General features: G+C 54.3%; 1 protein-coding gene across 6 annotated transcripts in view; it reads right to left on the minus strand.

The window, feature by feature from the left end:
• EVI5L (ecotropic viral integration site 5 like) overlaps window positions 1-17,647 on the minus strand; it is a 33,445-nt gene that overhangs the window by 15,163 nt on the left and 635 nt on the right. For 2 of the 6 annotated variants that reach the window (XM_026455552.1, XM_026455554.2), the window contains exons 2-6: window positions 3,356-3,539; window positions 2,134-2,323; window positions 1,052-1,276; window positions 867-941; window positions 76-201 (exon numbers count right to left, since the gene is read on the minus strand). In XM_026455552.1, the coding sequence (XP_026311337.1) occupies window positions 76-201; window positions 867-941; window positions 1,052-1,276; window positions 2,134-2,323; window positions 3,356-3,492 (753 nt within the window). In that variant the 5' untranslated portion in view covers window positions 3,493-3,539. Of the gene's footprint in view, window positions 1-75; window positions 202-866; window positions 942-1,051; window positions 1,277-2,133; window positions 2,324-3,355; window positions 3,540-16,627; window positions 17,586-17,647 lie in introns of those variants that run through there. The other 4 variants (XM_023186760.2, XM_023186757.2, XM_023186758.2 and 1 more) reach the window with 4 other exon arrangements.

Genomic DNA, 17,647 nt, shown 5'->3' on the forward strand with positions numbered 1-17,647 from the left:
GCCCTGCCCTCCTGCGGCCCTGCCCACCTGTGGCCCTGCCCTCCTGCAGCCCTGCCCCCCTGTGGCCCTGCTCACCTGCAGCATGTACTCGAACTGATAGATGCAGAGCCCGAGCTCAGCCATGCTGGGCTTGAAGAGCTCCCGCAGCCGGTACTCCTGCATCAGCCGCACGAACACACAGAAGGCCTCCTCTTCAGGCATCTGGGGGGATGGGCAGGTGGGAGGGCTCAGGGCAGTGGGGAGGAGCGTCTCGCTGCTCATCAGGGCCCTGGGGTAAGGGGCCTGTGTCCACGTTGGTATCTGGCTCTCTAGACCCTCACAACACACTGCTGGTCCCTGTGTCCCCACTTGCTGTTTTACTGATGGAAAACCTGAGGCTGAAGTCACCTGTCAAGGGCCACTTGGCGGGAAACAGGGGAGCTGGACTTGAACCCGGGGCTGGCCGCTGCCAGCACCCACCTGGTTAGGACACCTTCTGTCCACTCCCAGCTGCGTCCTGTCTCCCTGTCCTAAGCCCCCCAGTTTCTCTGGAGGAGAGCCCCAAGGCCCATAAACACCACACTGGATGGCCTAAGTCCCCAGTCTGAGGTTCCTGTCCAACCCTGAGAGGTGGCAGAGAGAGAGCCTGTCCCTCCAAACCCTGTCTCTGTCCTGGATGGTACAGCAGACAGGACCCAATCTGACAGGTGCCACTCACTGGGCCTTGGCCTGGGGATTGGCAGAGATCACGGGTGTGGATAGAGAGGGAGGATCTGCCCCTAGCAGGACGCTGGGTGGAGGACACGCCACTTCTGTTCATCTCTTGGAGGCCGAGCCCAGGGTGGGCTGTTGTCTGGCAGGATCTCAGCCACCCCCCAGCAACCTACCTGCATGAGGAGCAGGCCCACGATGAAGGCGCTTCCCTGGCAGTAGCCCACCTCCCGGTCCACCAGCGAGTATGCCTAGAAGGGAACGAGTCCTGAGGGCACGGTCCCGCCGTCCAGCACAGCCGGTGAACTGAGGAACTGATCCTTCCTTTGGGACTGAGGGAGTGGGGAGCCCTGGGCCTCACCTTCATGACGTTGAAGAGGACCTCCTGGCCCAGGCTGTCCTGGCCCTTGAAGAACTCGTGTTCTGGGTAGGTGCGGGCAATGTCCCTGCGGATCAGCTTCTCGCACGGCGAGGACATCTTGAGCAGCTCAGAGTACTGATTCTTGACTGGCATGTCCGTGGCGCTGCACAGTAGCTGCCACACGATGGCCCGGAAGTGGTGTGGGATGCCCTTGCGGATCAGCTCCTGGCCACGGGAGTGGGAAGCCGGGGATGGACTCGGTCTCAGTGCAGCCTCCCCATGGCCACCCAGCCCGGCTCCTCAGGCGTGGCTCGTTCAGGCCTTGAGTATGGCACAGAACTCATGGTCCCCAATCCTTTTTTTACTCCCATTTTTTAGAGACAGGGTCTCGCTCTGTCACCCAGGCTGGAGTGCACTGGTGCGAACATAGCTCACTGCAGCCTTGAACTCCTGGGCTCAAGCGATCCTCCTGCCTCAGCTTCCTGAGTAGCTGGGACTACAGGTGTGCACCACCATGCCTGGCTAGTTTTTAAACTTTTTAAATTTTTTTGAGATGGAGTCTCACTCTGTTGCCCAGGCTGGTGTGCAGTGGCGTGATCTTGGCTCACTGCTACCTCTTGCCTCCCAGGTTCAAGTGATTCTCCTGCCTCAGCCTCCCAAGTAGCTGGGATTACAGGTGCCCACCACCACGCCCGGCTAATTTTTTGTATTTTTAGTAGAGACGGGGTTTCGCCATGTTGGCCAGGCTGGTCTTCAACTCCTGACCTCAGGTGATCCACCTGCCTCGACCTCCCAACGTACTGGGATTACAGTCGTGAGCCACCGTGCCCCCATTCTTCGTGGGCACTACAGGGCAGCAAGCACATGGGCACCTGAGGTGCAGGGCCTGTCCAGCACCACCCTCACTCACTCTCTCCCGTCCCTGTGCCCTGGCAGAACACTCTGAAAGTGCCTGCACATCTCCACTGCTGCCACTGTGCCCAGGCTGAGGCCCCACAGACCCTGGCACAGCCCGGTGGCTGAGTGACCACACCACCCGCTCACGCCGTTGGCCCTGCCCCACCTGCCTGGCCGTCCCCCACCTTGAGCAGCTTCTCCTTCCTGCGCCGCCACTCCTCCCACTCATTGGCGATCCGGCCCCACAGGATCCATGTGTCCTCCTCCAGGTGGCTCAGGTTGGAGGAGGCCGAGGAGCTGGACACCAGCGAGGAGCCACTGTTCCGCCGCGAGCCATTCATGGAGCGCATGGACTTAGAGTCGGCCTCCAGGAGCCTGGACAGGAAGGGCCAGCGGAGGAGCACCAGTGACTCCCTGAGGACAGGGATCCTTGGGGAACCCAATCCATCCTCCTGGGGGTCTCAGAGGACACCAGGGATTGGGTCCCTCTTGTGTTTTTTTTTTTTTTTGTGATAGAGTCTCACTCTGTTGCCCAGGCTGGAGTGCAGTGGTGCGATCTCAGCTCACTGCAACCTCTGCCTCCTGGTTCAAGCAATTCTCCTGCCTCAGCCTCCTGAGTAGCTGGGATTCCAGGTGCATGCCACCACACCCCGCTAACTTTGTGTTTTTAGTAGATATGGGGTTTCACCATGTCGGTCAGGCTGGTCTCAAATTCCTGACCTCAGGTGATCCACCTGCCTCGGCCTCCTAAACTGCTGCAATTACAGGGGTGAGCCACTGCCCTCAGCACCCCCTTTTTTTGAGACAGAGTTTCGCTTTTGCTCAGACTGGAGTGCAGTGGCGCGATCTCGGCTCACTGTAGCCTCTGCCTCCCGGGTTCAAGTGATTCTCCTGCCTCAGCCTCCCAAGTAGCTAGGGTTACAGGCACCTGCCACCACGCCTGGCTAATTTTTGTGTTTTTAGTAGAGACAGGATTTCACCATGTTGGCCAGGCTGGTCTGGAACTCCTGACCTCAAGTGATCCACCTGCCTCGGCCTCCCAAAGTGTTGGGTGGTGTGAGCCACCACGTCCAGCCTAAAACCTGCATTTTAAACGGGGGTGGGGCCAGAGGAGGAAAGCAGGAAGGCCCTGCTCAACTTTCCCTCCAGTCCTGGCTCCATCAACCACGGGGCATTCACAGATTCCCTTGACCTCTCAAACCCTCGGTCTCATCTGAACGGGGTGGGGACACGTATGTTCAGCCAGGGTTGGGGGGATGAAAGGAGGTGTCCCTCATCCAGCATCTGGAGGTGGCTGTCACCTTGCACACACTGGGCCTGGCTCTGAATGTGAGGGCACCTAGGAACTCCTGTGGGGGCCCAGGCTGCACCCCAAGATTCCACCCCATCCCCCAGCCCCCAACTCACCGGTTCTGCTCTTCGAGCTTGGCCAGCAGCTCCAGCTCATCGGGGCTGAGGTTCTCGGAGTCAGAGGTCGGGGAGCAGGTGGGGGCCGACAGGGCCTCCTGGGATGAGGAGTCGGGGCTCAGAGTGGGGCTCGCCATGGTGGGTGGGCTTGTTAGCCGTGAGCGGGGTTGGTTCACAGCTCTGTCTGGGGGCCAGAGACACGCGTGGTCGGCATTGGGTGGGTGCCCATTCCATCCTGCCTGCCCACTCTCGGGACATTTCCTCACCCCGGGCTTCCTACCTCTGGTCCATCCCAGTCCGTGCACCCCTCATCCCCATGTGCTCCAGCCCAGCTGACAGCCATGCTGCCCCTTCTGTTTGAGACCCTGGTGATTGGGATCCCTGTCTGTCTCATCAGGCCGGACGTCTGGATGGAGACGGGAGGACTGTTGCCAGGATGTGAGCTGTCCTGCTGTCCCTGGGCATGGAGGCCAAGGCTCAACTCGACACTCCTGAGGCTGGAGCAGGGCCCAGAGTGGAGGCTCCCTGTCACTCGGGGCTCCACGGACCCTGCTGGAACCTCGGGGTGCAGGAGCCCGTTTTGCCGGCCCTTCCTAACAGCTTGGTCCCCATGCCTTCCGCGGCCTGCCCTGGGAGTCCCACATCAGTGTCTGACTCTCCCCATCTCATCAACCAAAGTGGGCTGCTGGCACGGCCAAGAGCAATTACTCTCAACTGTTCATTGTCTGGTGCTGCCAACGGCCGGAAGAGTCGACTCCCCTTGGGCTGGGAAGCCAGGGACGTGGCAGAGCGCTGGGAATCTGTGCCCTGGCAGACACGGAGCCAGAGCCGTGGGCTCTGATCGGTATCCAGATCTTTGCCTGCCATGTGCCAGGCGAGTCCCATGCACATCTCTCCTATCCTTTTGCCGTGTCATCTGGCCCGACCCTTCTGGGGGCTTGAAGGACACTGACCTCTCGCCTTCTGCCAGCCTGGAGGAGGCAGATCAATGCCGTGTCAAAAACAAAGGCCCTGGGCTCAAATGGATCTGTGTCTGAAGCATGGCTCCCCTCGACCAGCTGTGTGACCTTGGGCCAGTCACTTGGTGTCTCTGGGCCTCTGTACACTGGGATCATACAGGACCTAGCCTCAAGGGTGGCTGTGGAAACTGAGCACGTGACTGCACATACTGTGGTCAGAACAGAGCCTGACACTCAGTGACGGCCCCACGGACATTGGCTGTCACTGTCCATCCTGGGGCCAGGGCTCCTGGGTTCTGCTGTGGCCTGTGTGGGGACTGATGGCCAGGGGACCCCTAGCAGGGGGCCCTAGGGGAAAGGGACAGCTATGGGAGGCAGTAGCTGGGGACGGTGTTCCTTCACGCTTCTTCCTGGTGAGCCCAGGCTAGCCTCCAGCGTCTGGGAAGATGGGGATACCTAGGGTCCTAGCGGCAGGAAGGAAACCCTGCTCCCACCTCTTTATTTGTGCGGCCCCTCACGCCCGCCCACTGCCTGGCACGCTCTGTAGCAGGAGTCCGCCGTGGGCCACTTAGCCCCACCTGACCTGGCTGACAGCTCCACCTACAGGAGGGGCCTCACTGGGTCCTTGGAGTGGGGATATCTGGACCCCCAGGCGGCAGGGGGACAGTGGCGGGACCACAGCAGACCACTCTATACCTTCTGGCTACCGCTGGGTCGCTGGGTACCTTCCACAGCCCAAACTCAGCCCCCAACCAAGCCCTGAGGGCCCACGGGTTGGGTGGACTTGACCCCGGCCACCGCAGTCCTCCTGGGATGGGGTTGGGGGAGGCGCGCCATTCTTTTTTCACCGCATGAGGACCAAGAACCCTCCTTCTCCAGGCCTCTGTGGCTCCCCAGGGCCGCTGGCTCTACCTTGGGCCCTCAAGTGTTCCCCTAGTCTGCCGGGTGCTGAGGGTTTTGGATTTTGGGGAGCAGAAGGAACTCTCTCATTGCCAAGTGGGCCGGAGCCACCTGCCCTAAAGACCAAGCTGCTGGGCACCACCTAACCAGGAGTTAATCATTCCTCAGACGGGACAGTGGGGGCCGCTTTGGGGCCTCCCACAGAGTCAAAGTCTGCCGGGACAGAGATGGGGGCTGTGGACAAGAAGTGCTGATGAGAAGAACCTCTCGGGTGGGGGACAGGGCTGGGAGGGCAGCTTCAGAGCAGGGAGAATGGGGAGGAGGTGGTGGAGGCGAGGCTGGAGCCTCAGAACCACAGATGGAGTTGGGGAGCAGTGAGAGCTTCAGAACCTAGGAAACCCAAGCTCAGGGCATCAACCCCACCCAATCTCTGCCTGAGCCTTGGTTTCTTTTCTTTCTTTTTTTGAGACGGAGTCTTGCTCTGTCACCTAGGCTGGAGTGCAATGGCACAATCTCGGTTTATTGCAACCTCTGCCTCCCGGGTTCACGCGATTCTCCTGCTTGATTACAGGTGCGTGCCACCACGCCCAGCTAATTTTTCTATTTTTAGTAGAGACAGGGTTTCACCATGTTGGTCAGGCTGGCCTCGAACTCCTGACCTTGTAATCTGTCCGCCTTGGCCTCCCAAAGTGCTGGGATTACAGACGTGAACCACCGCGCCTGGCTGAGCCTCGGTTTCTGATTTTAAAAATCCCCAAATCCCAGAGCCGTCCACTAGCAGAGGTTGTTCAGCTATTTATCAGGAATGTTGTGTGTATTTCACACAGGAAGTGAAATGTATTAAATACGCAGGGCTGAAACTTGCAGTCTGAGAGGCAGGAACCTTCTGATCCCACCGGAACTTTCTCTCCACTCATCCCCAGACTCTCTCAGTGGAAACCATCCTCCTGAAGCGTGTGTGCATGCACAACACACATGCACTCTTCACAGCCACCCCCACTACCTCATGCATGTACATACATTCACACCCACCCCCACTCACATACAAACTCTCACACATACATATGCACACACTCGGATACACACATCCATGCCTATTCTCACACACGCTCACACACCTATACACACACACATGCACACACTCGACACATACACCCATGCCTGTTCTCTCACACTCACCTATACACACATACATGCACACACTCGACACACACACCATGCCTATTCTCTCACACACACTCACACACCTATACACACACATGCACACACTCGACACACACACCCATGACTATTCTCTCACACACACACCTATACACACACACAGACACACACCCATGCCTATTCTCACACACACAGACACACACCCATGCCTATTCTCACACACACACACCTATACACACATGCACGCACTCGACACACATACCCATGCCTATTCTCACACACACACACACGCACACACAACACACACACCCATGCCTATTCTCTCTCACACACACACACCTATACACACACACCCATGCCAATTCTCACACACACTCACATACCTATACACACACATGCACACACTCGACACACACCCATCCCTAGTCTCACACACACTCACACACCTATACACACACACATGCACACATTTGACACACACACCCATGCCTATTCTCACACATGCTCACACCTATACACACACGCAACACTTGACACACACCCATGCCTATTCTCACACACACACTCACACACCTCCACACACATGCACACGACACACACACCCATGCCTATTCTCTCACATGCACACCTATACACACACACATGCACACATTCGAAACACACCCATGCCTATTCTCACACACACATGCTCACACACCTATACACACACACATGCACACATTTGACACACATGCTTATCCAGTCACACACTTACACATATGCACACACTCGGATACACACACACCCAGTACCTTCACACACACATATGCACACACTCAATACACACATACCTGTGCACATTCACACACACACACTCAGATACACACCTATACACCTTCACACACATGCACACACTCGATACACACATGCTCATGCATATTTGTGCACACACTAGGATACACACACACAGTGCCTTCACACACACATGCGCACACACAATACACACATATCCATGCACATCCACGCACACATGCTCACACACGAACACACTCAGATACACACACAACTATATACATTCACACACATACACACACTTGATACACATGCTCATACATATTTGCACACACATGGATACACACACATCCATGTACCTTCACACAAACATGCACACATTCAACACACACATACCCATGCATATCCACACACACGATACATAATTCACACACACATCCACGCACACTTGATACATACACACCACACACATCCACACATTTTCACACACATGCACACACTTGATACACACCCATTCACATTGACACACACATACACTTGATACACACACCCACATAATTCACACACGATACACCCCCACCCCCACGCAATTCACACACACACATGCACACACTTGATACACACATTCACACATTTTCACACACATGCACACATCTGATACATACACACAGATTCACACATTGTCATACACGCACACACTTGTTACATACCCATGGACATTCACACACATGTACACATGCACACAATGCACACATATCCATGCACATTCACACACACATGTACACATGCACACACCTGGATACACACACATCTATGCACATTCACACACTCGGACGTATACATGCACACACTCAACACACACACCCATGCACATTCACACACACAGTACACACCTCATACACATGCACATGACATACACTCACACACTCAGGCATACACACATACTCTTTCACACTTCTCAACACAAAACATACTCATTGACACACACTCTCACACGCACCCACACTCAGGCACACACACATTCATTTCCACCCATCTACACATACGCACTCACACACACTTCCTGTGCCGAGCAGCCCTCAGCCCCTGGGAACAGAGCGGGTTTGGGGTGGAGGCGAGCTGCTGTCCTGACTCTGTGGGCGGCCCTGCACCTGTCCCACCGTGCCATGACCCTCGCTGGCTCAATCACACCTTCCTGGTGCTGCCTGAGGGCCACCTGAGGGCCAGCCACTGTCTAGGCAGGAGACATGGCGGGGAGCGAGGCAGGGGAGTCCCATCTCCATCTCCCCATGCTAAATAGGTACGGACCTTGGCAACCCACCCACTGGCCTCTGGGTCTGGGGTCGCAGCCTCTCCATGTCCTTAATTTCTTTCTTTCTTTTTTTTTTTTTTTGAGACGGAGTCTCGCTCTGTCACCCAGGCTGGAGTGCAGTGGCCGGATCTCAGCTCACTGCAAGCTCCGCCTCCCGGGTTTACGCCATTCTCCTGCCTCAGCCTCCCGAGTAGCTGGGACTACAGGCGCCCGCCACCTCGCCCAGCTAGTTTTTTGTATTTTTTAGTAGAGACGGGGTTTCACCGTGTTAGCCAGGATAGTCTCGATCTCCTGACCTCGTGATCCGCCCGTCTCGGCCTCCCAAAGTGCTGGGATTACAGGCTTGAGCCGCCGCGCCCGGCCATGTCCTTAATTTCAATGCTTCACCTCAACTGCTCCTCAGCCATCTGAAGGGGGGTCCTGGACCCTGTCCCTGCCAGCACCCACTCCAGCCACACCTCCACAGGGCCACCCACAGCTTAGGAAGCTGAGCCAGGCCAGAGCACTGGAAAGGGGCTGTACTCGGGGGTTGTGGGGGGCGTGGGGATGGAAAGTGCTGGAATGCTGGGCATCTTCGACTTCCCTTTCACTTTCCCTCTCGGGGGCACTGCTGGGCACGCTTCCTCCTTCCCTAAGCCCCCTCCCACCTGGCTGATGAGGACTGGGCTCCTGGCTTCCCTCCTGCCTCTCTGGCCAGGACTTCTCAGTCTCCCATGTGGCATCTCTTCCTCCCCGGGTCCCTCCTTGGCCTTGGTCTTGATGCCCTTGGGGATCTCATTCTTGGGGTTTAAATGACCAAATGTATGTCACCAGCTTTTCCTTTCTCTCAAGAACTGGCCAAAGTTGCCAAAGTTGCCAAAGTTGCCAGAACAGCTCCATCAGCCCCTGGCCCACCCCCCATTCCATGTTCTGTGTTTCCCCCACCAGGGCAGGAATCACACCTGTCCTGTTGGAGTGTCCGGGGCAGAGAGCAAAAAACAATCACCCAGACCCTCCTTCACAGATTTAGATAAACGCTTGCAGTAAACAACACGGTAGGATAGAGAACAGTCAGGCGGTTCCTCAAAGACTTAAACACGGCCGGGCACAGTGGCTCACGCCTGTAATCCCAGCACTTTGGGAGGCCGAGACAGGCGGATCACGAGGTCAGGAGATCGAGACCATCCTGGCTAACACGGTGAAACCCCGTCTCTACTAAAAAAAATACAAAAACTAGCTGGGCGAGGTGGCAGGCGCCTGTAGTCCCAGCTACTTGGGAGGCTGAGGTGGGAGAATGCTGTAAACCCGGGAGGCGGATCTTGCAGTGAGCTGAGATCTGGCCACTGCACTCCAGCCTGGGTGACAGAGCGAGACTCTGTCTCAAAAAAAAAAGAAAAGAAAAAAAGACTTAAAACACACTGTCACCATGCCACTCAGCAAATCCAGTCCTAGGGCTCAACGTAAGAGAATGGCAAACATCTGTTCACAGCAGCATTATTCACAACAGCCAAAAAGCAGAAACAATCCAAATGTCCATCAACGGGTGAATGGATCAAAAAAACATGGTCCACCTAGACAGTGGAATATTACTCAGCCATGAAAAGGAGTGAAGCACCAAGACAGGCCACAGCATGGATGAACCTTGAAAACAAGGTGCTCAGTGAGAGACGCCAGACACAAAAGGCCACACACTGTGTGGCTCCCTTTATACGGAATGTCCAGAATAGGCCAATCCATAGAGATAGAAAGTGGATTTGTGGTCAGCAGGGGCCAGGGGAGGGAGGAACGGGAAGAAACGGCTTGTGGGTACGGGTTTCTTTTTGGGGTGATAGAAATGCTCCAGGATTAGATAGTGGTGATGGTTGCACAACACAATTAGAATAAATGCCACCAAACTGTAAGCTTTAATGGGGTGAATTTTTTTTTTTTTTGAGATGGAGTTTTGCTCGTTGCCCAGGCTGGAGTACAATGGCAAGATCTCAGTTCATCGCAACCTCCACCTCCCAGGTTCAAGCGATTCTCCTGCCTCAGCCTCCCGAGTAGCTGGGATTACAGGCATGTGCCACCACGTCCGGCTAATTTTATATTTTTAGTAGAGACAGGATTTCACCATGTTGGCTAGGCTAGTCTTGGACTCCTGACCTCAAGTGATTTACTCGCCTGGGCCTCTCAAAGTGCTGGGATTACAGGCATGAGCCACTGTGCGTGGCCGAGGTTTGCATTTTAGAAAGACCCTTCCGGCCCCCCATGCGGAGATGCTCTTCCAATTCAACCCTTTCCTGACAGAAGCAGCCCCTTGTCCTACTGCAGGTACATCTATCTGGGTCCCCGGTGCCACCTGCCCCCTCCACCCACCCACTCCGGCCAGGCCTGAGTGTTCTCCTGCTGCCTTCTCATGTTCTAGAGTTCAGCCAAGCCTACCACCCACACCCCACACCTCACTCCCAACTGGCCTCTGATCCCCAGGCTGGAAGCTGCTGTCTTTTTTTTTTGAGACAGAGTCTTGCTCTGTTTCCCAGGCTGGAGTGCAGTGGTATGATCATAGCTCACTGTTCACTATAGCCTTGACCTCCTAGGCCCAAGTAATCTTCCCGCCTCGGCTCCTCAAAGTGCTGGGACTGCGGCCAGCTGGTTTGGCCATTCTTTCTGTGAAACCTTCTCTGTCAACCTCCGTTCTTCCAGCATTGTGGCTCACTTCTCCCCTCTCCGTCCCTGAAAACATCCACCCCCCACCTACACCCAAGCCCAGTGCACATTCTATGGCAATTATTTCTCTACCTGCCTGCCTGCCTGCCCTATGGTCATGCACAATTCGAGGGCAAAAGCCTCTCTTCTTCATTCTGTATTCCAAGTCCCTAATGCACAATCTGGCATTCAGTACATGCTCAACAAATGTTTGTTGAATAAATGAAGATGAAAGTTTCCATATCCCTCAGGCATTTTATTTTATTATTGAGACAGGGGTCTCGCTCTGTTGCCCAGGCTGGTCTTGAACTCCTGGCCACAGGGGATCCTCCTGCCTCAGTCGAAGTCTATTTTAAAAATAATAATAAAGGCTGGACATGGTGGCTCATGCCTGTAATCCCAGCACTTTGGGAGGTTGAGGGGGACAGATCACTTGAGGTCAGGAGTTTGAGACCAGCCTGGCCAACATGGTGAAACCCCATCTCTATTAAAAATACAAAAAAAAAAAAAAAAAATTAGATGGGCATAGTGGCGCATGGCTATAATCCCAGCTACTCTGGAGGCTGAGGCAGGAGGATCGCTTGAACCCAGGAGGCGGAGGTTGCGGTGAGCTGAAATTGCGCCACTGCACTCCAGCCTGGAGGACAGAGTGAGAGACTGTCTAAAAAAAATGAAAAAAATAAAAATAGAAATTTCTGTACAGTGTAAGCAGAAAAGCCAACGACGGCTTTAACATACAAGTACCATATGGCACAGAGAGTCCCTTGACTAGGCGGTAGAGGAAGAAGGATTTGAACCTGGATTTCTGACTGTACAGCCTTTGCCCTAGATCCACCTGCTGTGCTGCAGCTCTCTCTGTATTCTTTTGCTTTGGGAATGATACATGTACGTAACACCCCAAGTGCATGGGTTACTCGGTGAAAACAGTCGTTATTTTTCAACAGGGAGACAGGGTGAGAGCATATGATGCATCTTTCAGTCTGTGGCATTTTCAGAGACAGCAATGAAGATCCTGAGTTTCCTTTCAATGTTGTTTCTCTTTCTCCCCTTCCCCCATTTCTTTCTTTTTTCTTTTCTGAGACAGAGTCTTGCTCTGTTGCCCAGGCTGGAGTGCAGTGGTATAATCTCGGCTCACTGCAACCTCCGTACCCTGGGTTCAAGCACTTCTCCTGCCTCAGCCATCTGAGTAGCTGGGATTACAGGTGTATGCCACCACCCTGGCTAATTTTTGTATTTTTAGTAGAGACAAGGTTTCGCCATGTTGGGCAGGCTGGTCTCGAACTCCTGACCTCAGGTTATCCGCCCGCCTCCCAAAGTGCTGAGATTACAGGTGTAAGCCACCGTGCCCAGCCCTGCCTCCCATTTCTGATTCCTCCTTGTCTAATAATTACCAAGGACACAGACTCATTTCTGAATCTAAAGCCCAAGATGCCACATGATCCTGGTTTGTCCAGCCTGACAGACTGCTGCTGTCCTGGCTGGCTTTGACCCCTGGGGAGATGGCCCAACCTAGCACCTTAGGTCCTCTCTTCCTTGGCAAGGGGTGGGTGGACAACTGACAGGTGAGCTGCCCCTTGGATAACAAGAACAGCAGCTGGAATTCAGAGGTCCCTGCCTGATCTCTTCTTGCACCCAGTCTAGCTGCTCCTCCACATGGTTCTGGAAGTTTCCATATCCCTGGTCTTGGAGTGTAGGTTGTTATCCCAGATCTCTTGGCTCCAGGTAAGAACTTCAGAGCTTGCAGCCTGGGTTCAAATCCCTCCTCTACCCCTTTCTTTTCTTTTTCTTCTTTTGTTTTTTTTTTTGAAACCAAGTCTCCCTCTGTCACTCAGGCTGGAGTGCGGTAGCACGATCTTAGCTCACTGCAGCCTCTGCCTCCTGGGTTCAAACAATTCTCCTGCCTCAGCCTCCTGAGTAGCTGGGATTACAGACGCCTGCCACCATACATGGCTAAGTTTTGTATTTTTAGTAGAGATGGGGTTTCACCATGTTGACCAAGCTGGTCTTGAACTCCTGACCTCAGGTGATCCACCTGCCTCAGCCTCCCAAAGTGCTGGGATTACAGGCATGAACCACTGCTCCTGGCCTCCTCCACCTCTTTCTATCTTTGTGACCTTGGGTATGATGTATTTTGCCTCAATTTTTTTGTTTATTTTTATTTTTATTTTATTTTTAGAGACAGGGTCTTGTTCTGTCACCCAGGCTTCAGTATACTGGTACAATCATAGCCAACTGCAGCCTCCAACTCCTGAGCGCAAGTGATCCTCCTGCCTCAGCCTCCCAAGTAGCTGGGACTGCAGACATTTGCCACTATGTCCAGCTAATTTTGTTGTTGTTATTATTATTATTATTATTATTATTATTATTATTATTATTATTTCTGCAGAGAGAGAGTCCCACTATGTTGCCCAGGTTGGTCTCAAACTCCTGGCCTCAAGTTATCTCCCTGACCCGGCCTCTCAAAGTGCTAGGATTATAGGCGTGAGTCACTGCACCTGGCCTGCCTCAATTTCTTTATCTGAAAACAGGGCTAATGACAGTAGCTACCCCAAAGTTTTTGTTGGAAGGAATCAATGAGCTTAAACGTGTCATGTGCTTAAGACAAGCCTGACATGTGATATTTATTCCCTCCTGGATGAAAAGTTCCACTAGGGCAGGGGCTGGGGCTGTCTAGTCCACTACTGGATCTTAAGAGTCTAGCAGGCATCCCATATTTGTGGGATAAATAAACCTCCTATCTTCAACAGGCCCTCCCTTTCTGTGGTGATCCTGTTTAAAGACTAAACACAGTAAAACTAGAATCATCGTTATAGATAACAATAGCAGCAACAGCAGCACACACCTTTGGGCTAAAATCTGAGGGGTGAACCATTCTGACCTGCGGAATCCTTTCTGACCAAAAAAAAAATGTTCTGTCTTGTAACCTGACCAGATTACTTTTGGCTATTATAATAGGTTCCCTTCTGGCAAACACCTCATTTTTCCTTTTTTTTTTAATTTTTAAATTTTTATTTATGTCTTTGAGATGGAGTCTCACTCTGTTGCCCAGGCTGGAGTGCAGTGGCGCATTCTTGGTTCACTGCAAGCTTTGCCTCCCAGGTTCAAGCGATCTGGGGCTACAGGCATGCACCACCACATGTAGCTAATTTTTTTTTTTTTTGTATTTTTAGTAGAGACAGGGTTTTACCATGTTGGCCAGGCTGGTCTCAAACTTCTGACCTCAGGCGATCTGCCCGCCTCGGCCTCCCAAAGTGCTGGGATTACAGGTGTGTGCCACCGCGTCTGGCCTCAATGAAACACTCTCACAAGCACATCGTGGCATGCTGAGAAATGAATGAAGGTGCAGATGAGTCACGCCAATGAGGCCTTCCAAATCTCCCTCAAAAGGGTACGTCTCTTCCCTGACCCTGAAGAATTGAGTTAGCTCTCCTTGACCCTGATGAGCTGAGTTAGTTCTCCTAAATTAACCTCCTTCCTTCTATTGCCCGGGCTGCTAGCATGTGTGTGCTGCAGTCTTCTCTGGGAAGGGCGGCCTTGCTGCCTTTCCAAGTTCTCCCAACTAGGGTTCCCCTTTGCTGGGGAGCCCCCCATCGTGTGTGCCAAGTGTACAGATGGCATTGGGGACACAAGGGCCTGTAGTAAGACGCCCATCAAAGGAAGTGCAGGGACACACCTCCCTGAACATAGCACACTTGCTCCTGCCTCCTGGGCCTGTGTCCAAGCACTTCTGCTGCCTGGAACACCCTTCCCTGCCACGCCTGCCTGTGACCTGGCCCATACGTCATCCCTGCTGTGCCTTCCCCAACACCCCAGGGATGCATCAGGCTTTTCTTTCCAGGCTCCCATTGCAGCCTGCTGTACATAATTCTGTCTTATGCTACCCGCAGCAGGCCTCAGGCCAGGATGGCAAAGGCGCGTGCTGGAATCCTGGTTCCTGCGAGTTTTGGGGAGGATTAAATGAGAGAATATGTCACTGGTGCTTGGCATGGTGCTGAGCACATGGCAGAGGCCGTCGCATGCCAGCAAGAGGGGTTTTAGATGCAGAGCAGGGACCACATTGTACATATCTTACATTCCTCCATACCCCAACATCTGACTGCAGGCCCTGGGCTTCCCTGTAACAACTGGCATCTCTATTCTGCAAGAGGAAATTGAAATATACATTCCTCCTCATCCCCCTGCACCTCTCAAAGCACACAAACAAAGATGCAGCTCCACGAACCCAGTCTCGGGTAAAACTGTGTTCGTGTCACTGACAAGCCCTCCTCGTGGTTTCCTACAGCGTTCACAGTCATTCCCCGGGAGCCTTCATACCCCACTGTCTCTGCACAAAATTCCACCCTGGGGAGGCTGTAGAGTTTAGTTTCCTGTGCATAAGAGATACCACGTGACCTTCAAGAGTCTTCCTCCACGCCTTCCTTAAGCAAGCGGACAGAACAAACCTCTTCCTACCCGGCGTCAGAGGTCTATGTGGGGCATCAGAGATCTATGTGGGGCCTCAGCATGGCTATCCGACAGCCCCTCATGCCCACCCCGTTCCCCGTGGTCCTCCTGGGAAGACCCTGTGTATAACCACAAATCCTGCAACAGACCGTCTCTCATCTTCATTCTATCAGCTCTGATTCGAGCTGGCTCCCTGCAATACAGTTCAGCCCTAGGAAGATGGCCGCTATCCAGTGAGGTGTCAACGAAGACCCCAGCGGGGACCTGGGTGGCCAGTGATTCACAGGAGCCCATAGGACTCCCCTGAGACCTCATCGTCCCCTTCCACATAGCACTCGGGGAACACACAGGGCCACACCCTAGCCTCCCTGCAGTTCCAAGTTCTGTTCTAAAAATTGAGCCGCTCTCCCGGCACCCCAGTTTCCGAATGGGGAAGTTGAGGCACTGAGCCGCATGAGCTTTTTCCCCGGGTGGTCCATAATCCGCTAGTGAATATCCACAAGGAAGCTTGGGCTTTTTATCTCAGGGTTTCCGAGCACGGTTATATTGTCAGAAGGACCCCAGACGCACGGTGCCCAGGCTGCGCGGGGCTGGACTGGCCCGGCTCCTCCTCGCCCCCTGCAGTCCTGGCCACAGTGTCGCGCCAGCGTCTCCTCTCCTGTCTCGTCTCATCCCTGTGCCAGGGCCAAGCCACCTGCGGTCGCTTCCAAACCACCTGCCGCTGACCACAGAAACCCAGGGGAACCTACAGATTGGACCCTGAGGCCAGAGATGGGAGTGGGGAGGGCAGTGGGATGGAGGGGAAGAGCCACATAAGACAGAAAGACACAGGGACACGGGTCCTCTAGCTCAATCGCAGCCCGGCTGAGGGGGAATAAAACGAAGCCGACAACTCATTCGTGTTCCACCCCAGCCTCTTCAGCACACTTTTCCCTTCTGAAAAGATTCCTTAACAAAGAGCTGCCTGCTTCTGGCAGGCCCCAACCTGGGTCTCAAATACTGGGATAGAAAGAAGCCGTTTTGTTTTGGTCGAACACAGTGATTGTGGGTGAAAGAACTCACTCGGGCTGTCAGGGGCCAGCTCTGAGGAGCGACCTGGACTGCACTGCTGGCTCTGCCATTTGAGGCCAGGAGGCGTGATGGGGTCAGGAGGCTGGGGGCAGACTTCAGGACCAAAGCCAGGAGCTGTTGGAATCCCCTTCCTTCCCACCAGGGGGTGGCATAAATCAGGGGGCGGGCAGTGGTTCCTGTGGGACACTAGTGTAGGAGAGAAAGTGAGCGCCCTTCCTTTTGAAAGGGCACAGCAGGGAAGGATGGATAACTTGGCAGAGGCCTGGGACAGGTTCCCACAGGGACAGGTGCTGGGGGACTCTGGGGCCATCACCCTCCAGGGCCCCAGTGTGGGTGCTGGCTTGGTGGGGGGGCAGATTGGCTTCCCAGGGTGCGGCAGGCACCTCATGGTCTCTGGAGTCTCTGCTTGAGCTGGGGGAGCTGTCGGGGGCTCTGAGAGGGCCTGGACAGGTGGGATCTGAGGAGGAGTGCAGAAGTGTTGAGTGGGTGGGGACAGGGGCAGATATGCCTGGGGTCTGTCTTGGAGCTCTTAAGTTTTCCTGTGTGTGCTGGGGGATCTAAGTGACCCACTGTGTGCGTGTGTGTGTGTTTGGGGTTTTCCGAAAGATGGGTGGCTCTGGATGGTGAGTGGGGTGGTTCAGAATATCCATCGGGAGGTCTTGAGCATGGGTGGATTTTTCAGGAAGCCAGGATCCAGATGGGGCAGGATCAGTGGAGCTACCAGAGTGTGCTGGGTGGACACCGGGGAGTGATGTTTAGGGGTGCCCTTGGGCATGGGGCAGCTGGGGTGGGAGATGGGCTAGCAGGCTGAGCTGAGGGCTGTGGGCAGGGGTAGGAAATCCGATTTACAGAGGCCAGAGAGAGGTCCTGTGAGGTCAGCATAGGGGGTGGGTAGGGCCCTGAGGCTGGTCTCCCTGGGGAGAGGTGGGGGCAGTTCTGGGCCCAAGATAGGAGGACGTGAAGTGAGGGGGTGCGGGGACGGGGTGGCAAGTGTTGTCCAGAAGGGAGGGG

The sequence above is a fragment of the Piliocolobus tephrosceles genome, chromosome 21 (genome assembly GCF_002776525.5).
Source record: "Piliocolobus tephrosceles isolate RC106 chromosome 21, ASM277652v3, whole genome shotgun sequence".
Classification (NCBI taxonomy): Eukaryota; Metazoa; Chordata; class Mammalia; order Primates; family Cercopithecidae; genus Piliocolobus; species Piliocolobus tephrosceles.